Raw genomic sequence first — 23,193 nt, 5'->3', positions numbered from 1 at the left:
CATTGTGTGGACAGGTATTGCAGCTCTGCTGTTGACTGGTGGAAGAACTGTACGCTCTACTTTCAAGCTGCTTCTTCCACTTTTGGAAAATTCTTCATGCCATGTTAAACAAGATATGCTCAAGTATGATACTTGAAGACTGCAAAACTTTTTATATGAAAAAAATGCGCCATGACATCTCATTATGCTTTGGAAGCTGTTGACAGACTACTGAGTGAGTAGACTGGGCAGGATGTTTCTTTTGGCTGTAAAATTTTAGTTTTAGGAAGTCTTTCTACAAATATGCGATTGTGTCCAGAAGAACAAGAATTTTCAGAATGGCTTCTGCATTTGGAAGATGGTCGTTTTAAAAATGACAGTGGCTTGGATGAAGTCATTATTGAAATTCCAGTGTGTCAACAGTTCAATAGTAGAAGAAATATTTGGTTGCAGTAATGAATTCCAACTTACAAGAATAAAACAATTTTATGTCAAAAGGAGGAAACTTTGAAACTTAATGAAGAAATTCTTTGCACATCAAGTTTTCACACACTACAGTGCAGATTCGGCTATTTGTGATGAAGAAGAACAAGTCGCATATCAGGTGGATTTTCATCCGCGGCTTGACGCCTTCTGGCATGCCACCTCATTATCTGAATTTCTGAAGTTGGACTTATAATTATGCTTCTACAAAATCTTTATCCATCGATGGGTCTCTGCAGTGGAAAAGCCCATTGTGAAGAGAATTATGCAAAATGTTTTAGATTGCGAAGTCATCTCTGGACAGAATGCTGGATCAAGTGTTTTCATTCCACGTATTGAACTTTCACTTTCAGATTCAAACCTCCCCTTTCAGCTCATGTGAAGACAATTTCCTATCAGGCTTGTATTTTGTATGACTATTAATAAGTCACAGGGACAAACACTTAAGAAAGTTGGAATTTATTTACTGCAACCAGTTTTCAGTCATGGAATGCTTTATATAGCTTTTTCAAGATGTTCGTCTGTGAGGAATGTTCATGTTTTAGTGGAAAACACCAAGAAGCAAGACCATTTGTTACCCAGCTGTTGTAAAGTATTCACACAAAATATTGTTTACAGGGAGGTACAACATAAAACTGAAAAAGTTTGAGATTTTTGGATGTCTAGGATAAACTGAAGCAAATCAAGAGGAAGCTGAAATCTTTTGAGAATTATGCATTAGTCAATTTTATGTCCGTCATTCCAAATGAAATTTAGAGTTGTTAAGGTCTACATACAATTGCTGTCATAATTTTTTAAAAATTTTATGCATTTTCTTTTTTAGGTATTTATGGAACTGATTTCATTCATATAAAAAGTATTTTTTTTGGGGGGGGGTGTATAGAAATAAATGATTTCATTTAAATCAAGATTAAATTTTTAAAAAGGAAAATCCCTCCAGATAGGTGCAGCTTGTCCATCTTGTTGGCTTTTAAAAAATAGATAGATTAGGTAGATTAAAAAAAAATATTTTCTGTTTTTGATTGAAATATCAAACATCTCCACAGATTTAACATGGGAACTCTTTTAGACACGAACAATAAATAAAGCAGACACAGCCCACTCAGTTGGTGGGTTTGCCCGCTAGTTGTGTTATAACTTTTATTGTAGAATTTTGATTTTTTGTGACAATATCCAAACTGACTCAGTTATTGTAAATTCATAAAATACAGAATTAACTTCTGCTGATTTTAAAATATGAAGCAGATATATACATTATTATCAAGCAGAAATACACATTTACATATCGTGAACAAATACAAATATGTACTTTTGGAATATTTTTAATGACTGGTCTGTTTAGTTAGAAGGCAAATCAGGTTTGAATTTTTAAAAATATTCTTTTGACCATTAAAATTCTCTTATATTAGTCAATAACGCTCATTGCTATGATTGAAGTTCTGGAGAATAAGGAATATAATGTAAGAATAATTTGATAAAATATATCAAAATTTATACTGTGTTTTTTATTTGTATTTCTTATCATTTTACATTTTAAGGATTTTGTATTTAAGACAATTGAAAGATCTTTATTTTTTTTTTATATTAAAAATTTTTTTTTTTTTTTTATCATCATATTGTTAAATTTTCCCTCCACCAGTTCCAATGCTGTGGTGCTTCTGGAATCGGTGATTGGTCAGACTCTAGTTTCAATAAGAAATTAAGAGATGGAGCTATATTGGCAGCTGTTCAGAATCTTGCTTTCAAAGTCCCTCATTCATGTTGCGTATCTCCTGAAACAACAGATTGTGATTTAGCAACAAGCATTGGTTCTCTGGGTACATATTCCACTCGGCTTCATTCAGATGTAAGTATAAAATATTTTTAAATGTAAAATGAAAATAATTTGATAACCTGATATATGAAAGTCTAATACAGATTTTATTTTTCTTTAGTATTGATTATATAAATCAATCTCCAAATAATATAGTATATTCCAAGAAATATGAAAATAATTTGATAACCTGATATATGAAAGTCTAATACAGATTTTATTTTTCTTTAGTATTGATTATATAAGTCAATCTCCAAACAATATAGTATATTCCAAGAAATACATTTTAAGCTGTACAACTGTATGGTCAGGTTGCACTTAATATCTATTTCACAGGGTTGCCATGCTACCGGGAAAACCGGAAAAAGTCAGGGAATTCGGAAATTGACCAAAAAATTCAGGGAAAAGTCAGGGAATTTAAGTGTTTTAGTCAAAATCTGGAAAAGTCAGGGAATTTCATACAACGATCCCGCCAAAAAAGGCGAGTTTTGCGCCGACGTCGGAAGAGATAACTTTTTTGGCGAATTTTGTGTCACGTGAGTGTCATTCGGGCAGCTGGCATAGAGCCAATTTTCGCAGCTCCAATTTGATTGTCTTTTTCGAAAGGTAAGCAAGTTTCCCGCAACTTTTGGTTTCCAGTAACCTCGAGAATCGCATGTGCAGTGCATGAACTAAAGAAAGTACCTGTTCTCGTATAAAACAAAATGGGTTTAATCATAGTATACGGTATCATGAAGGTTAGAATTAAAAAAATATGTATTGTTAAGAAGGAAAACCTCTCTGCAACAGACGTGGCTCGGTTCCATCATAGCGGGAAACAGCTGTGCATGTGCGATATAGTATCTGTCGCCAAAGCTCGAAACCGGTGTCGAAGTTCGAAGGTCACGTTATCAAGAGTTCATAAAATGAATATCGTTTAAAATATCTTTAAACTCTAAGGGAAAAGAAAATATTTTTTGACGCAAGTAAATTAATTCATGAATTAGTTATTTTGACGGGGGGAAAAAAATCTACGAAAATCCGTTTTTAAAATTATTGCGAAAAATCCAAGAAAAAATGTTCTTTGATAAAACGTTTCTTCTTGGATTTTTCGCAATAATTTAAAAACGGATTTTCGTAGTTTTCTTTTTTGTCAAAGAACGTTTCTTCTTAACACGTGTTTCTCAATTTCCTGTACACATCGCGGAGAGGGAAATTCTGGCCGTTCCGTCGTCAAATCCCTTGGCAAATTTTCCCTCCGCTCTTTACGTAGACGTTCTTTGGTCAGAATAATCTCCATGTATGGTACAGCGGGATTGGGCGACATGATGATGAGCAGTAAACGGGTCATTTTGTTCTTGGCGACAATTTTCAAAATCATGCGAAAGCCGTATCGTATACTAGGATTTTACCGCAATTTTTTTTTTTTTTTTTTTTTCTTTTCTTTTCTTTTTAATAAATACCTTGTCATTTTGCAGTAAAATAAAAAAAATTTTAATCAATCATCTAGGATAACCATATGTAACTATATTCGCTAAAATATCGTTGAAAATTCTAATTAAATTTTTAAGTAATTATTTTTATGTTATTCATATCATTTAATGTTGCTTCTTCCCTCTAAATTTATTTATCATTAGTAAATATTTCCAAATTTCAAGAAATTTTCTCTGGAATAATCGTGAAATTAATTCTAGCAGTATGATGACATCACGAAATTTAATGCACATATTTTTTCCTTATGTATGCTGCGAAATAAATATAAAATACCTCAATTTAGTAAAAAAATATCATTAAATAGATTTCTTTCTTTCGTTTAGCTGCAGAATGTCTGCAAAAAAAGCCTTATTTTATTCCAGATTGGGCAGATTCAAATTTCAATCTTCAGTGGAGAAAACAACTCCTATTATAATTATATTTGTGTTTTCAAGTGTTAAGGTGCCTTTTAAGAATACACCTCACACAAATTAAATTTACCTAAAATCTAACCTAATTTTTAGCTTTGCATTGTGATTTATAAGAACCGGATTAGCCTTGTGTTGAACTGGGGATGATTATGAGTAATAATTAAATAAAACGTACAGTTTTTATCCAATGTATATATCTTAAATTTTATTAAGTTTTTTAAGCGGAAAAGTAAAAATTATCAAACAAAGTGTACCAAGAATAATTAAGAATAAATGTCCTCTGGGATTTATTGAATAATTAAGTGAATTTGCTACACAGTACAAGTAATACCATAATTAATTTACCTCTTAGCACAGCCAATGTGCATTACGCAGATAGACTGGAATTTTCTCGAAACATACCTGGAAAACCTGGAAAAGTCAGGGAATTTCATTCTCCTCTTTGAGTGGCAACCCTGATTTCAGTTTCAAACATATTTTGAGAATTAAAGCATCTGCAATTTCAACGCAGAATATTAACATTAAATAGAATTATATGCATATAGATTAACAATAAAATAAGAAAGATAAAACATTATGTTACTTAATGTGCATAAAGTTGCAGTAAGATAAAATAGGTCATATAGCATTATGTTATGTTTGCTTTTGTAGATAGAAAAGGAAATACTTATCAAATGATTTTTTTTTTTTTTTAATTCAAAGCCAGTTGACTATTGATAAAAATTTGTAAACTTAAGATTCAAAATATGATCATGTGTAAACATCAGAATAAATAATAGGTGGCAAACTGGAATACATTATGAAGGGATTGAAATTGTATGAAAGAGGAAGTAAGACAAATACCACACAGTAATAAACCAATAAAAATGCATGTATGTATTTTTAATTTTAAGTCCAAAGCTAAGTTTCCCAAACTATTTTTTCCATGACTCGGTTGTTTTAATATTTTTCTTTCATGAGCCAATAAGAAAGTTTATTGGTAAATTAAACAAATTTTAATTTTCAGATATTTTTCTTTTATTGTGAAACTAACAAAAATGCATGTAAAAGAATAAAAAAATGTTAATGGCAAGTATTACCTGCGTCAAGGTTGCAGAAAAAGATGAAAATTTTATTCTTAAATCTGGTTTGACATCTAATTGATTTTTGTATTTATTTTTTTAAAAAATCAAGTACCAAGCAGCCTGTTTTATATTTGTAAAACTGTAACAAAAGGCACTTAAAAGTTAGTTGTGTTTTGCGCTAAAAAATGGATACTCTTGCGCTAAAAAATGGATATCTTTTAGTGCTGTATAACAAGGCAATTCACTTATAGATTCAGTATCTGAATTCAGTATCAGTATCTGAATCTGATAGTGAATTCAGTATCTGAATAAGGTGAAATTATTGGATTCAGTCTGAATCCAATAATTTCACCTTATTCTATATTAATTGTGAAAGGGTTTTTTATTCGTGTTTTGTTCGTATGAATTGCAGGAAAAATTCTTTCAGATTTATCTGCATTCGTATCAGATGTTCCTCGATAGCATCTGCTTCAGGCTTGGGATTAATATTGTCTTGTTTTTGCACTTCAATTAGCTTCATAAAAGCATTATAATTTCCTGCTTCCACATAAAGGGTCCACAAACTGAATTTTTTCATTGCAGCTTCCATCTCTTCTTGCACTTTGAAATGAAAGATTTAATTTATTTAAAATATGAAAACTTAGCTAAGATAACTTCACCAACTATTAACATCATTAAGATCATCTTAATTCAAATATTGTATCTTTAGCTATTGGGAGGGATGTCAATTTAAAAACATTAACACTTTTCTTATTCTGTTATATCTTTGCAAAACATTCCCTCAGGGTAACCATCATACTTTAGAGTGTAAAAGAAATGTTCATGTTCACTGCCCAACACTTTGCCTAATGCACTGAATAATCTGGAATTTATGAGACAATGTTTTATAAAAAAAAAATGACTTTTTTGTATGGCCAAGGCTTCTCTTTGTAAGCTGCAGTGCAATCACATTCTGGTGCCATACTTTTTATTTTGGAAAGAGCTCTGTATTGAGTCAATGTTATATGAACTGATAAAGATAAGATAAGTAAAGATAAGTATCAATTAACTTAAAAATTTCTTCTACTTCTGCTCAGTGGTATGCAAAATAAAAATTCAGAATGTATTCTAATAATCATATTTCACAAAATACATTAAATGGACACTGCCTAATACATTTGTACTTTCATGCACCTCCCAGATAAAAGAAACATGCAGAAATATTAAGCAAACTGCAACAGTTTCTTTGATATTTGCTGTTTTCATGATTCAATGTTTCACTCTGTTATTGATGAGAGACAACGTGCTTATCTTGTTTTGCTCTTTTCATACCATGCATGCCAACATTTTCATTACAAAGAATCCATAACTAGATTTGTAGACAAATACCCCATAGAAAAAATTTGAAGACATTTTCTGTTTGCTAGCCACTAATTCTTTCTTCTTTATAAAGAAATTTTCAGCTTGTTTTGCTTGTTTAATTCCAAGGGCCACTTCAACTTTGGTGGCATTATGAACTCATTTGATGAGGCCGTATAACAAATAACACACAATAGTTTTTCACTGGCAGCTTTCATGAAACCAAATTTTATATATTTATCAGAATGTTGTTGAATCCTGACTGTTTTCTTCTTTTTTGTACGTGTAATGGACAAACCTCATGTGGAGGTTTGTTATTGGCATTCTTGAAACTTGTGCTTGGCTGAATATCTCTCAATTGTTTATTGTTAGTGTTATTGATGAAACTTTTTCTGTCTGGACATCATTTGAATGCTTATCAAAACTAACAAATAAAGATTGAAATTGTGAATAAAACTGTGTCACCACCAAAAGTTGATTGGAATATAACAGTAAACTCTGTTAATAATTTCCAGTTCTAATCGGTTCTATCACTCTTATTTTTTTTTTAATTGTTGGGTTTGCTACTGTATTACAGTCGAGCTTAAACAAGTTTTGGTGGTGCCACAGATAATATTAAAATAAGAACTAAACTAAGAAATAAATTAATAAGCAGTAAATTTCAGTATCATGTGGCATCTATGAAGACATTAAATTACAAAATTTTTGCATCATATATTGACAAACTATAAAATAGTTTCATGTTAGTGTAATGCAGTTTCATGTTAGTTAGTGCCAGGTCATAGCCCAGCATTTGCAAAATTTATAGAGGACAAAAGTAAAAATGTAATATAAATAGAAAATAAACACGAGCAATGGACATTTAAATTGTGCATATGTTTTCTTATGGCCGGATATGTAAAATTCCACTAGCTGTGTTTCTGACCTCGCTGTTTCATTCACAAAAAATATTTTTAAAGTTTGAATTTAGAAGAAAGAGCCAAAATTAGTACATTAATTTTGAGTGAATCAGATTTCTACACTGGTTATCATTAATTAAGAAAATTGGTTATCTGGTTATCATTAACTCTTCAAAAGTGACAATTACTTAAAAAGCTAAGTTTCTTATGGGAATTTTGAAAAAGGTGGATGCATGCTTTATTTTCTTAAATATTGAGTATAGAAATGTACTTCGAATTACAAATTGTCTTACAATAAGAAAGGGAATTTTTTTCAAAACTCACTTTCAACACTGGTATATTGGAAAAATTTTATACATCCAAAATGAATGTAACTTTTATATATACTGGTTATTACTAATTAAGGAAAAATCATAAAAATGATGATTACTCAAAAAGTTAACACTTAGAATTAAATGAAACTGAACCATAGTATACAAGACATAGTAAGGTATAAAATTACATGAAAAGAAACTACCATACAATTATGATGCAGTGGCTCTCACTTTCTATGGAACTGATAGATCATATAATTGACAGCATCACACATCGCTGTATGTGCTTTAGGGGAAAACGAACTCCATATTTAATGTGATTTTCCTATATCAAATTGACACATCTGATTTGTTCACTGTTCATTTTATACATATCCTAATTTCTACAACACCATACAATTATGGAATTGCATAGAATATTATATGGAGTTCCTTTTCCCCTAAAGCACATACAGCGATGTGCGATGCTGTCAATTATATGATCTATCAGTTCCGTAGAAAGTGAGAGCCATTGCTCTTGCAAAGCAGTTGCAAACATGCCAAGGATCTGAAGAGGAGGACTGAGAACAGTTATACGTAAAAGCATACCAAACACGCTCGATAGGATTCGGGTCCAGTGATCGAGTTGGCCACTCCATGTGCTGAAGATACTCATCCATTGTGCAAGCCCTGTGTGGTCTAGCATTGTCGTCCTGTAGCAGGATATCATCACCTATTGCCCTGGCATTAGGGCTCACATAAGCATCAAGGATGTCATCTCTGTGGTTCTGATAATTCAAGGGTCCATGTGGAAAGACGTGGAGGTCTCTGCGACCACCTAGAGATACCACCCCAAATACAGACACCGCCTCCTTCATGTGCATCTCTTTTATGAATGTTTGATGGATGATAATAGGTTCCATATCTTCTCCAAATAAATAAGTGGCTACTATCGCTTTGGAGGCTGAACCTGGACTCGTCCATAAAAAGAACAATCCTCCACTGATCAGCTGTCCAGTGGATATGTTAATGTACTCACCTCAAAAGCTTCCTTCTATGAGGTGGCATGAGCGGCATGCAAATGGCTGATTGCCTCACATATGAACCTTCTTCATTAAGCCTTCTACATGCAGTTGATGTTGACATCGACCTTCTGTGGCTGCAGCAAGAGAGGATCTGAGTTGAGTCGTGATGCGGTTTTATTCCTTCCTGCACATAACAACAAATATCAGTCATAGGCACTGGTTGTAGCAGATGGCCAACCTTCGCTGAACCTCTTGGATGCCAAATCTGCAGGCAGAAATTGTTGCCAAAGTCTAAGAACAACAGAAGGACTCATATTTAGCCATATGGCTACTTCTGTCTGACTTTGTCCTGCTTCAGGTCACTGCTTGTATCACATAACTGTTATGTTTTATGATTCTTATTTTATTTAATATTAAAGAGATTTCTTTTAATTCAAGTGTATTTTAAAAGCAGTTATAACCTCATAGGAATGTTGGTATATTGCTTTTAAATTATATCGTAATAAAAAATTTTTGCATTCATGATGTATGCCTGAATAAATGTAGATGCCTGAATTTGAATATTTCTGTGCTAAAATTTTTAACTATGTGAAAGTAATGGATTTTAGCTAAGCTTCTGTCATTTTTATTTTAGGGATGTCTGAAAAAAATTGAAGAGAAGGTTACAAAGCATCTTTTTACAATCATTGTTGTTGGAATCAGTATTGCAATTATCCAGGTAATTTATCATGACATGACTGATTTCAATTCATGTGACAGATGTCTTCTTCAAAGAGGAATAATTTGATGTTTTTGTTAAAGTATAAATGTTATTGTTACAGCAGTAAGTTATGTGCTAAAAATGTCAGATTTTACATTTTTCATTTATTTCAAAAGGTTTTAAAATTTTTCATTTATTCTAACATCATACAAAACCTTGTTAAAATTAAAAAATAAAATTAGCAAACATAATCCAGGTTTCACTAAAAACCATAATTTTAATGGAAAGTGGTAGATTAAAAGTAATAAAAAATTAAAATACAGTAATGTTGTGACTGATCGCCTGAAGAATAAACTTTGAATAAATATGAGAAAGGTGGCATTGGCATAAAAACTAAAGAAAGTATATATACAGGCGGGTACAAGAATTAATAGAACTAGAAATAAAAAGGTTAATTAATAACACTAATCCACAGAGTGAGTCACAAGTCTAATATTTTAAGGAAACTCCTGATGAAAAGGAAATTATTCCATTTAGCATAAAGTATTATTTTTCTTCAACTAGATATTGAACAATACAGTACAGTACAAAGTCCGAGATCTGGACTCTCGTCGGCACTTCAGTGATTCCGCATTTGGGATTTTTCCGGATATTAGATCATCAGTTTAAATCTAGTAAGATCGCACGTAGAAATAATAAAAATATGAAATAGGATTTATGAAAAAATGAAGCATTTATGATCTAAAGGGTATCAAAATTTAGAAAAAAAAGCTTAATATTTATTTGTTTATTTTATTAAACATTTCTTTCAAAGTTATTTAAGTTGCTTCATTTTTTGTGCTCATATGTTCTCTTTATAGACAGACATAATTTCTTGTTCAGTTACAAAGTTCCATTGTTGAAGTCCTGTAATTGCTGTGTCTAGAATTCCGAGTGTCTTGCCAATTGAAATGTTTTTGCTTTCAGTAACCTCTCTGTAACTTTCTTCACTATTGGTAGCGGTATTTTCTAGATTTAGAACCATACTACAGCTTGAGCATTGCCATTACAATGAAAGGTTTAATCCTAGTATATGGAGCACACTGGATTTGGCTACTTTTGGTAACTGTATGATGAGCAGTAAATGTGACATATATGATGAGTAGTAAATGGGTCATTTTGGTGTTGGCCATAATTTTCAAAATCGTGCCAAGGCTGCACCGTATACTAGGATTTTACCCAATGAAAAACTATTTTATATCATCTTCATTTATTAGTGCATTTCTTTACAAAATCCGTTAATTAGAAAATTTCATCTTTGGTTTGCGATATCCAAAAACCTTCAGATTCGCAGCTATCGTAATAAAATTTAGTTATCATTCACTATAACATACTTAGCTACGTATCATGAGATTGGTGACTAAAGACAAGTTGTTCTGCTAAATTTTATCTTGCTTCTATCATGCACAGAAGACAATTAAGCCTAAAATTGAATTAGTTTAGTTATTTATTATACTTATGCCTATCCCTTGCACATGCTTAAGGCTTATCTGAGTCCTGAGTAAATAAATGTCCACATATACTTAAGGCTTATTGAGGGCTGGCTCTAGAAATCTTACCGTCTGCGAATCCTAAATTCTTGCTACCAAGCACCTCCCTTTGTCTTCCATAAATTCTGCCGCTCGGTGTGGCCATATGATCTTTGGCGCCGGTTCTGGGTTTATGTGAATAACAAGTCAGTTATTCTTAATAGCATTAAATGTAATCTTTTGGCCTCTGAGTATCATCAACAAAGTTTATTTTTAGCTTATGGAAAGAAATTGTTAAATTTCTTCTGTCAACATTTCTTAGTGCATTAAACTTAAATCTGTATTCATTGCCAAGCGTAATGTGAACGTAAAAGGTTACCATACTCTTTGTTATTCAATTACTAATATAAAAAAAAATTGGTTACTTTTCCGTTTTGCTGGCTCAAATCATGCCAAGCAGACTTTATTGGCGACAACATACAGTATACACATAAAAAATGTTAATAAATGTTAGTTCTAAGAATTTTTTATTTTGAAGGCATAAACATTTTAATATCGTTTTAAATTTTGTAAAATGCCAATAAATTTGTAAAAGTACATTAATTTTAAGAATTTATTATGCTTTCATGGTTCAACATCCAAATTCACTGGTTCATATCACATGGCCCCAAGTCATCTCATTTCACATAAACTATGCTACAAAGCTCTAATTCTCTCAGTAATTATCTACATTAATTTCAAGTTAAATCTTAATTTGGAATACAAGTTTAAATGCAAGACTTATTTCAATTCACGAATAGCATTCTCATTAGAATTGATGAATTTAAGCCTTGACTTTGCCTTTTCTATATTTTCGCCTTCGGGTGAGCGATGTGATTGCATCCTAATTGACTTAATTACCGCGAATAGCCTTGGGGCATAAAATTGTACTATCTGATAAAAATTCTATGTAATTATATTGAAAGAAACAATCTAATAAGAAATTGCTGTGACTTGTTTTGAAAATGAGGTGTAAAAGGTTACCAGCGAGGATATTCCGTTTGGCATCAGTTGTACTATTATTGGCGACTTTATTGGTTGTGCCGGCAAAACGGAAAAGTGCCAAAAATTGTTTAGGCATCGCTACATGAGCTGTCATGTGTTGATAAACATGTGTTGATGGAAGCAAAATAATGATTCGCCAGGTTGATGTCAGGGATATAAAATATTAGTAGGTGTAAAATCAACGATGCATCATCTAATATAGAATGTTTCGATTTGAGATGTATGGCAAGCAGATATCCAGCTATGAAGCCTAATCATTGATCATCGTTTCTTCAATAACAAGGTATTTTATTTAGTGCCATAATGATGTTTCTTCAATACTGAGGTATTTAGTGCCGTGGTGAAATTAAGAATCGGGACTTACCATATGAGCAAGTGGAATCAAATGCCCATGTGTAAAGCACACACACACACACAAATAAATAAATAAATTTTTAAAAAAAGTTGATGGTGACATTAAAGTCTGGATTTTAAATCATTCTGGATATTGGATGTCCAGATCTCGGACTTATACTAATACTGTACTAATATTCCACTAGCAAGATTCTAAGAAATGTTAGTATACAATAAAATAATTTTCGGAACCTATGGTCAGACATTTCTAAATTTTTGGTGCAATTCATGTGCAACATATTTCCATTGTATGCATATAAAATGTATGTAACAGAAAGTAGAAGTATAGCATGATACAGCATTGAAGGCTGTTAGTAAGACCCAAAAGTTCTTGCTCTCTGTCTTAAAGAATTTTTGTTCTAATTATATATAACAAAAGTGAATGTATTTTAATGAGGATAATTAATGTAAATGAGAACCGAAAAATGTAGGTTTAAACTATGAATCTTTCTTTCATCCTCATAATATATAATGTAAAAACTCATTTTTAATTAATAATTGTCAAGAAAATAGTAAAAGACATTTTAAGTAATTGCTAGTTTTTACCATCAGCTGGTATTGCATAATTAAAATTTGAGAAAAATATTTAGTTCAAATTTAGTATGTGGAAATAATATTTGGAGCTACTAATTTTTAGACTTTAATTACAACAGTATGCTTTAAAAAGAAATTTTTGTACTTTTATATTATTTAGTGAAGTATTTCTTCATTTCATTGAAATGTTGAAAGGTTTACAAAAGAATATTGAAGTATGTATTCCATTTTTTTAAAATTTTCCTTAAGTATATTGGAGGTAGTTAATGTTTCAAAGTTTTGCTAGAAATATGGTATAATAAAATTGGTAACTTAAATGCTTTTAAAGTAAGGTGCAGGAATTGCCATAGTTAAATGATTCTATGAATTCATAATTGCTGTAGTTAAATGATTTTGTGCTTGAGAAAAAATTAAAAAGTAAATAAATAATAAAAAACAGGGCAGATTCAAAAGTAATTAATATAAACACTTCACCTATGCTAAATTAAACTTGATGAAATTTTTATGAAATCTGACCAATGTTAGCATTACAGCTTTAAAAGAAGACTGGAAGTTAATAAAAATATAAAGTGCTTTTTTGCATATAATTTCCTGCAATACATGAATATATACATAGGAAAACTCCTCCTCCTCCTCCTCAAAAAAATCTGAAAGGCTTCATTGAAGTTTTACAAAGTATGAGATTGATTAAAAAAAAAAAAAATTCCAAATTTCAAATTTGGTCTTACGGATGCCCATATTTGCAGAATTACAATATTCAAAATTAGATGGCTGTTGTTTTATCACAATGCGAGAAACATTCATTTATGCAGATTCTTAATTATTTAATTTCTTTAAATATAATACAGGGCTCTAATATTTGATGGCAACAATTAAAAAAGTGATTTGCCATTTATAGCGAATCAATGCAAAATGCCAAAACAAAATTAATAGCCTTTTGGACAAATTGCCCCTTTGGGCTAATAAACTTCAGTTAAAGGTGGATTTAATTACTGTATATTGAAAACCGTAGTTTTATATTTATGTGCGTATCACAATAAAAGTACATCCTCTCAGTGTATCACCTTGAAATGACTACCTTTGTAAAAGCAACTAGTTTTACTGAGAACAATTAAATAGTAAGTAATCAAAAGAAGCTTCTTGGGCAGCTATTAGAATTTGAAGCTTTTAGATTTTTGTACTTTTTTAACAATTATTTTAGCACATCCATGAAGCTTGTTAGTTGAAAAGAAAATTAGTAAATTAGCTTTCATTTTTAACTTGGCCTCGTGGATAGGAGTAGGGATGTTGCCCCTCCTTAGTTGTAGATTCAGATCAGAAAGATTAGAAAAAGCAGCTGTCGATAACAGCATCTCAGTTAATTAGTTAATGCAGTACAAAGTCTGTAATCCGGACTCGTCGGGACTCGATTCCGAATTATCGATCATCAATTTAAATCTGGTCAGATGGCATGCAGAAATTATATGATTAAAAATATGAAACCATAATTTATGAAAGAAAGAGCAATTATGGGTATCAAAATTCTAATAGGAATATTAATTATTCTAATGGGTATCAAAATTTACCAAAAAAAAAAAAAAAAAAAGAAGCTTAATATTTATTTGTTTACTTTGTTAAATATTTCTTTCAATGTAAGTTGTTTAACTTGCTTTGTTTTTTGTGCTAATACTTTCTCTTTAATTCTATAAACAGACATAATTTCTTGTTCAGTTACAAAGTTCCACTGTTCAAGGTCCTGTAATTGCTGTGTCGAGAATACCAACTAACTTGTCAATCGAAATTTTTTCGTTTTCAATAACCTCTCTTCACTTTCTTCACTATCGGAAGCGGTATTTTCTGGATCTAGAACCATACTACAGATATTGCCGTCCATTAATTGATTGATTATTGGGGCATTGTTGTCGCTATGAAAAACTTTTGTTATATCATCTTCATTTATTACTGCTTCTCCACATTTCTTTACAAAATCCAATAACTAGAAAATTTCACCTTTAGTTTGCGATGTCCGAAAACTTTCAAATTCGCGGCTATCATCTTCATCGTCTTCGCCATGAAATATGGTAGCTGGCCATAAATTATGCCAAACACTTTTTAACATATCTGGAGACACATCCTCCCACGATCTTGCGATGCTCCACACAGCGGATTTTATGCTAAAAAATTTCAAAAAGTCCTGCCATTGTTAAAGAAATTTAACATAGATTTTAAAAATGCTACTTTATATTTGCATTTCAGCACGTGCACTATTCCCATATCCATAGGCTGAATGATAGATGTACAATTTGGAGAGAAGAATAATACGGGTACATTATCTTTCAATAAAACTTTAAGTATGTGCCGAATTGTCAACAACTGTTTTTGAATCATCAGGTAAACTAACCGAATTCAAATGTCACCGAGCCTCAGGTATAAAATGATTTTCAAACCAATCATTCATCAACGCTTGTGTCATCCATGCTCTTTTATTTGCGCGATATATAACGGGGTAAATCGTTACTCCTTTAAATGCTCGAGGTCGTGCATGTTTTCCAATTACAAAAAGTTCGCACTTGTGCGTTCCTGCAGCATTTGCACATGCTAAAATTGTTAGTCTCGCTTTGGAATCTTTGACACCAGTTGGAGGCTTTTCTGTAGAGGTTGCTAAGGTATTTCGCAGTACATATTGCCAGAAAAGACTAGTTTCATCAGCGTTATAAATTTGTTCTGAAGATAATTGAATGAGTTCAATGAATTCATCTACAAATTGTTTAGCAGCTTCAGTATCAGCTGAAGCTTTTTCACCTGAATTTTTCAATTGTCTTATACCATGGTGATTTTTAAATTTGGTTAATCAACCTGTCGAATATGTGCACTCAGTGTTTAAGTTCATTTCTTCATGAAATATTTTGGCTTGAGCCATTAGCATCAGACCTATCAATGCCACACCCTCGCTGCGACCTGTTTGACCCATTCAAGCATCACTTTTTCATGATCTTCACTCAGAATTCACAAAAAATTCAAAAATTTCCCCCTTTTTTTTTTTTTTTTTTTTTTTTTTTGCTTTTGTCATATACAGTTGGCTTTCAAATGTCATACTCCTCACATAATTTTGAGACGGATATGCCTTTATCCATTCTTTGCAGCAATTCCACTTTTTGTTTGATGGACATCGAAACATGCTTTCCCTTTGTAGAAATAATAACTGATAATAGAATAACTACAGATTTTGAATTAAAATAACAGTACTGTTGCACGCTTGTTAGATACAAATACAGTTCTGCATGACTTTAAATATTTAAATAGCTACACAGCGCCTACTCAAGCTTGCTATTTTAAAAGAGTTCGTTTTCAAATACTTATTTATTTTTTTTAAGCTCAGTTAAAACCAACCTCATTCTGTCCTTCAATATGAGTTAGTTATTTCTCGAAAAGAACTCCTCCTTAGGATAACCTTGAATGAAAAACTCTTCAAGCATTTATGTATATTGTGTCTGCATCTTGAAATCCTTTGGCAGCTCCAGAATTGGAAACTCTTTTTGACATAATCGAAAGTTCAAGCTTAATTTTTATAAAATTGCTCTAAAAAAAGTCTGCAAAAAACAATAAGCCGGATCAAATTAGAAGATTAAGGAACAGCGCAATCTGCAACATTAACTGAAATGCCTTAGAATCCGTAAAGATAATTTTAGCCTAGCTTATACCGTCCGTTATACATTAAACGTGCATGTGTAAAGCATACAAAAAAAAAAAAAAAAGGTTTGTGGCTTTGAGGCCCGGATTATAGATCATTCCGGATAATGGATGTCCGGATTACGGACTTTGTACTGCATTTAGTGTTATAACTGTTAATATTTTGTATTCATGATTGCTATAATCAGTATTCTTCAGTTGAGTTTGAATAACGCCTGCAGTTCTATCTAATTAGAGCATAAACTTTAGTATAAATGTAGCTATATGTTATTAATAAAATGCTTAAATGACCTTTTGAAGCTCTTGTTCAATTTAACTGTTTGCTACATCTGAATGAAGGTTAAACTTCATACTATACACTCAGAAAACAACTAAAACATGTGTGTTAGCCTCTGCAAAATCAAAAATACAAAGCCCCTTCCCCAAAGGGGGGAGGGATTTGTAACCAGTCATGTGATTTTAAGAGGAGGATGGAATATTGGTATGATTTATCAGATTTTATCTTTCTTTGTCTGATGCACTACTGAGTGTATAATCTGTTAATTAAAAAAAATTAATTATGTTATTGGATGTTATTTAGTGCTAAGTAGATAGAGCTGCTAGTATCACACTGGATTCATATTTCTAGTTTTATATCCACCGACTTTTTTTGGAAGGGGATAAATAATTTAATATATTTTTTCTAAGTGCATATTTATGTTTTCTGAATATTATATATATATTTTTTTCCAATCTAGATCTTTGGATTTGTTTTCTCTCTGGTCCTTTGTTGTGCAGTATCTGGAAGAGATTACTAAGTTGCTGCTTGGCTTGTAAAGAATTCTGGTGCTGTCAGTAAAAGCAAGCATACACCAGAAATGTTGATTTGTATATATATTGGGTAACAACAGAATTGCCAGTACCTTTATTACATGCCACCTCTTTTATGTGGTGATCATAAATCCTGCATTTTGATACATCTCGTATGTGATAAACATTGTTAACAGTTTTCAGATGATATGCAGAATGTAATGTATCAGTAATGGGTATTTTTTTTTAAATTGCCGAATATAATATCTTTTAAATTTATTATGTTCGTAATCATGTATTGTATATGTTTTGTTATGTTAATTATATTAGTTTGACATTCAATCAACTTCATCTCTAATTCTATTCCCATTTAAGACTGGTTTTGTATTTTGTGTGATGTAAGATACACAGTATGTAGCACTGAAATCTACAGTTATTTATCATACTTTGAGTATATGAATGATATTTTATTCTGATTACAGAAACACGTAATAATGCCAAAGCTGTAAGATCTCATCTCATAAATGACAACTCAATAGCTGTGTAGCTGTTTTGTTAATCTCTGAAGACTGAAACATTAAATCTCAGTTAAACCCTGTTAGCTATATTCTAATACATTAAAATGGCTTTTCATGATTTTAAGACTTTATACACATGTTTATATCATTTATATTATTTGAATAATTTTTCCCTTCCCCCTTTTTCCCCCAACAAATTTTATTTTGAGGTATCTATTTTCACTTTTCTTAATTTGGGGGTAAACAATTTTTTTTTTTTTTTTTTAAAAGAATTGCACTTATCCTAAGGTTTCAAAGAATAAGAATTATTTAAGTAGTTAAAGAGAAGTATTAAGTGCAGTTTTGTATGTGCTGTATTTTTTCATTATAATGCTTTGTTAAATATGGGTGCTGAAAGCAGTATAGTTTAATTTGTAGAATGATTAGAGTGAATAAGATTGGAATTTAAAATATATAGAATTGTTTGAATTACTCACAATTATAAGGATTTTTACAAGATACAGGTATGAAGTAATAAAATAACTCATAATACATAATTTATTTCCCCCAATAATGTGATAAACTTAATTCAATGAACGATTTTGCTATCTTTCATGTGTAAATTTGTACTTACACAATGCAGGGTCAATTATCACATTCTTTAGTTGTTATTAAAATGTTGCAATCTTCACTTGTAACTGTTTTCAAAAATGCTGGGGACATACAAAGAAGTAACAGTTGTTTTCAAAAAATCTTCCATCACACTGTAAGGTTTTATTTTTAGTTACTATAATTCTAAATTATGCCAGTAAATACCATCATAGTGCTTATATTAAATATGTGTGCTTAAAAAAATAATTTATAAACGTCTGTTTAAAGATATTACATTGAATACTTTAAAGTGTAATATGTATGATTGGCATAATTCCATTATTATCAATTCGTGAAAGTAACTAAATGAAAAAAATTAGCCCCTCCGTCTCCCCCAAAACTCTGAACTTCTGATTTCTTTGTTCAGACAGTGGTATTTTTTAATGTAATAAAATATGTTATGAAATTGTATTACATTTTAAAGATTAACTCATTAAATACTTGATTTATATATATTAAATCAAATATTAACCATTAAAAATATATGTATTTAATTAAATTCCAATAAAATTACTTTTTTTTAACTCAAGTATTAAATTTATAAAATCCATTATTATTGTGTTGTTTTATATTTTAAAATATTAATAATGTAAGTTTGCATCAATAAGTTTACAGTCTTGTTTTACTTGCTTTGCTCCCGCAAAGGAGGAAGATAAAGAACTGTAAGAAGGAAACATATTGACATGTGATTTCTGATATATATTTTTCATGGAAATAACAAAGTTTAGCTGTTTGAAAATATTTTCATTTTTTTGTATTTGTTAACTTAAAAAATCAATATTTTTTAAAACTAAATTGGATAATTTAAAACTAAATTACTAATATTGGAGAATCCTTTCCTCCAAAAAAATTTGAAATGAAAAATCAGAGAATTCAAAATTATGTAGGCTTAAAGTTTAATAGTACAGTAAGTCTTTTAATTTTAGAAATAATAATGTTAACAGGAAACATTTTGTCTCCCTCACTGCTAACAGTAACCTTTTCGTCATCTGAATTATGGTTTCCTTAATTTTCATGCAAAGGTATATTAAGAATTTAAATGCTATAATGCATATTTATAAAAAAAAATAATAAAACCACTGCACATAATTATTGAAGTATCGGGTCTGTAATCTTGTTACTACTAAGAAGTATGAAAATATTAACAAACATACTGTATATATCTGTTGCACTGGTAAAGAGTTTATCATTAAAATCTGAATGATGTACTATAAAGATTCTTCATGGTTGGGAATAATTCATCAATACCTTGTTCTGCTATTTTATTTGTTCTCTTTTATGGTGGAAAAACATGTTATGATAAAAGGATAATATTTTACATAGGGTAATTGAAAAATTATTATGTAATGAAGAGTCAGAGTTCTGCTCCATACAAATTTTTTTCTGTTCTCTTATTTCAAATGTTTATAATAGATTTCTAAACAAAAACTTGTCACTACGTATATCTAACATATTGTGAAAAATATGTAAAATTTATGCAGTCTTGAACAGGATATATGTGCCTTAAAAGAATGTTTGCATATATATATGGTATGCTAAAGTAAGTAGTACATTTACATAATTTGTTTTATGTGTACAGCTTTTGATAACACTATTGTATTTTTCAATTCTTCTAATAAGTAAGGTACATTTTTCTTTCAGATATGCTTCACACTGTTATATAGATCAATTCATTATGTGCTCAAATATACGTATATTCATGTAACTTATAATAATTCATTATAAACAAGGTGTTCTTATTGGTTTACTGTACATTAATTCCATACATTGTTATTTTTCTGAATTTTATAAATCAATAAAATTTCTGTAACTCCTGTAATGTTTTATAGTATCTTTTTATTCATAACTTTTAAATGCTAAAGGTTGAATATAATTTAAAAATTTTGTGAAAAATGGCATTATACTATCACTTTGATTTATAATTTGATAGATTTAGAAAATTAATTCCTTTAAAATGATTAACTACAAGAAAAAGAATGGAAAATTGGAACTTATTTTGAAAATAATAAAAACAGAAATAGCCTATCCCTTAGAAGAACAAAAGTAAGTGTGTTAATGAAATTTCTTCTGTAGAATATTATAAAAAATTGACATTGAAAGAGTTTTTAATTTGCATATATATTAAAATAGCCATATGTACCTCATTAAACTACTAATGACACAAAATGCAAAAAAAGCTAGTCAAAACCATTCTATTTATTTATATTTTTAAAGCTTAGTTAGTGTCTGCTGATGGAAAATAAAATTTATGCTTATTATGGTACACATATTTATCTATGTGTTCTCCAGAATGTAGTAAATCTACATGCTGTTGTCATGTAAGAAGCCTCTTTAACATGTTTGTACCACTTATGGATAACATCATATTATCCTCAAATCCCATCTTGAGCTAAATATAGATGAAGTAAGTTGGAACCAAACCAAGCTTATATGAAGAGTGAAATAAAGAAGTCCAATAAAATTTTGACATGCTGTATCGTGATATCACTGTAGCGCTTTATGTTTTCCATCTGAAGAATAAGGACCCACTCTGTTCGTGCTTGACACAATTTTATATGATTTAAGCTTCTGCAGTGTATTGGTATAAATAGCAGCATTCATTGTACTGCCGAGTTCTTGAAAATCTGCAAAGAAAACCACTTTTGGTCTCAAAATATACTATTGATGATTGCTTAATTTCCTGTTTGTATTTCTTCTACTAGGGATGCTTTTCAATTGGCTGCTTTTCTCATTCGGGTTTATGATAATATATCACGCTTTCATCTCCAAAGACAATAATGTCAAGAAATTTGCAGTATTGAACAAGCTAAGTACAAGAGCAGTTTTCTTGTGTGATCATTTATTAACATACAACCAGCAGGAGATACTTTCTTGTTTAGGTGACAGTTAATTCTCTAGTACATGAAAGCTTATGCCTGCCACTGCACACTCTTCCGTAATTATGATGCACCCGTCTAGTAAATAAGCTGATTCACTCTTGTCTCATTCTCGTTGGCCATTTCTTTGAATTTGTATTGAATCATTGAACCATCTAATCAATATCCATATAATGTTAATATTAGTTCCATGTTTATCAAAGAAAATCTTTACATGGTAATGGTTACAGTAACCCATTTTTTAATAAAGTATGCTAACCATTCGAAAATTTAGCTGCCTGTTGCTGTTTCAAATGAATGCCAATGTCACTTGCCATTTCCATTTGCTTCTTACAATAGGAATATGTAGCAAACTTGCATTTGAGAGCAGGAATATATTGTAACTAATCCCAAATTATGGGCAACTTTTTCTTACTTCTTAAATTTTTAAAAAGAGGTTAATTTTTAATAAGATATCTCTGCTAATTAAGTGTATTTATAACATTATTTGTGAAAGAAGTTCACAATATATTTGCATTTGTTTCTTTTTTTAGAGCAAAGGGACGTTAAGCCCAGAAGGGGCATTTTGCTTTGAACGACTAAAAACATTGTATCACTTTTCAAATGCCTGCCACTGAATATTATCACCCTGTATTAAAAAAATAATAAATAATGAAGAATGTGCATGAATGTATGTATATTTCTCGCATTGTGAAAAAGACAGCAGTACCTAGAGCCATCAAATTTTGAATAGTCGTTCACCCAAATATGAGAACCTGAGTTCAGAATTTGATGTATTACGTATTTCATATTTTGTAAAACTTTAACGGATTTTTGATTAACATACTCAATGATTTCAAAGCGAGCAATGGCAACACTGTACAGAAAAAAGAAAAAGGAAAAAAAAACATTTTTATCTACTGCGTGAGATTGTCTAATGGAAATTCTAAAGATACGCTGTTTTTAAAAATTTTTATTCGAAAGGGAATGCTCTGTATGTGTACGTAAATGAAAAAAAAATTGCCCCTTTGGGGGGTAATTTAAAAATATGAAAGATTTCATTTAGTATAGCAATTAAATTGATGATGGTGGTCACATAGCTTAATCCTTCATGTATTCAGACAAATGTATACATATAATATATAATAACATTAATTCACATGAAAGAAATACAATATTTTGTCATATATTTTTCAAATTGTTTATTTTTACATGTTTTATTTCGAATTATGAGCAATAAGTAATATCAACATGAAACAAAAACTTTCATTATGGAAGATTGTAATTGTATTTTTATTATATATGCATTTTTACAGTGATTATAATTATCAGCAAACTTTGAAATAGTGTACAAAAATATCAGTCTAATTTTTAGATTTAAGATTTGAAAAAGTCCAGTCTAAAAGTATGAAAATTTCAATTCTTTTTTAGTACAAAAGCACTTTTAAATGCATGAATTTAAGTATTTTCGAGTAAAAAGTTTCTACACATCAGTATATGCAAAATTAAATAATAGGAGCTGCTCAGCAGCATATATTTGGAATTTGTTTTGAACATTTGTCTTGAAATGAAATCTGGTTTATCATTTTATTTTGGTTTTCCTTTTTGGGCAATAAACAACTCTCTTCTCTCTAATTATAAACAAATGTCTTAATGCAATATTTTCAGACTTCTTTGCAAAGGCACATAGCAAAAATCATGCCAAATATCTGAAACAGAAGGGGAAAAATTAATATCTCTATAAGATATTCAAATACATTTTTTAAGAATTGTGTT

At 30.5% G+C, this 23,193-nt stretch overlaps 2 protein-coding genes across 5 annotated transcripts in view; one reads left to right on the top strand and one right to left on the bottom strand.

The window, feature by feature from the left end:
• The window catches only part of LOC118194738 (CD9 antigen-like), a 136,244-nt gene extending 115,863 nt beyond the window's left edge, over positions 1 to 20,381 (top strand). For both annotated transcript variants that reach the window (XM_035365946.2, XM_035365939.1), the window contains exons 5-7: positions 2,102 to 2,308; positions 9,412 to 9,495; positions 17,363 to 20,381. In XM_035365946.2, the coding sequence (XP_035221837.1) occupies positions 2,102 to 2,308; positions 9,412 to 9,495; positions 17,363 to 17,422 (351 nt within the window). In that variant the 3' untranslated portion in view covers positions 17,423 to 20,381. The remainder of the gene's footprint in view (positions 1 to 2,101; positions 2,309 to 9,411; positions 9,496 to 17,362) is intronic.
• A 2,247-nt stretch (positions 20,382 to 22,628) lies between these two features.
• LOC118194753 (CD151 antigen-like) overlaps positions 22,629 to 23,193 on the bottom strand; it is a 117,142-nt gene continuing 116,577 nt past the window's right edge. For 2 of the 3 annotated variants that reach the window (XM_035365964.2, XM_085812017.1), the window contains one exon: positions 22,629 to 23,126. In XM_035365964.2, coding sequence (XP_035221855.1) covers positions 23,082 to 23,126 — 45 coding nt within the window. In that variant the 3' untranslated portion in view covers positions 22,629 to 23,081. The remainder of the gene's footprint in view (positions 23,127 to 23,193) is intronic. The other variant, XM_035365957.2, reaches the window with a different exon arrangement.

This window comes from Stegodyphus dumicola, chromosome 2 (genome assembly GCF_044657685.1).
Source record: "Stegodyphus dumicola isolate Sdum_Otavi_A_Nest chromosome 2, ASM4465768v1".
In the NCBI taxonomy this organism is placed as follows: Eukaryota; Metazoa; Arthropoda; class Arachnida; order Araneae; family Eresidae; genus Stegodyphus; species Stegodyphus dumicola.
The sequence above is the reverse complement of the archived record's forward strand: the minus strand, read 5'-3'. Positions and strand labels throughout refer to the sequence as shown.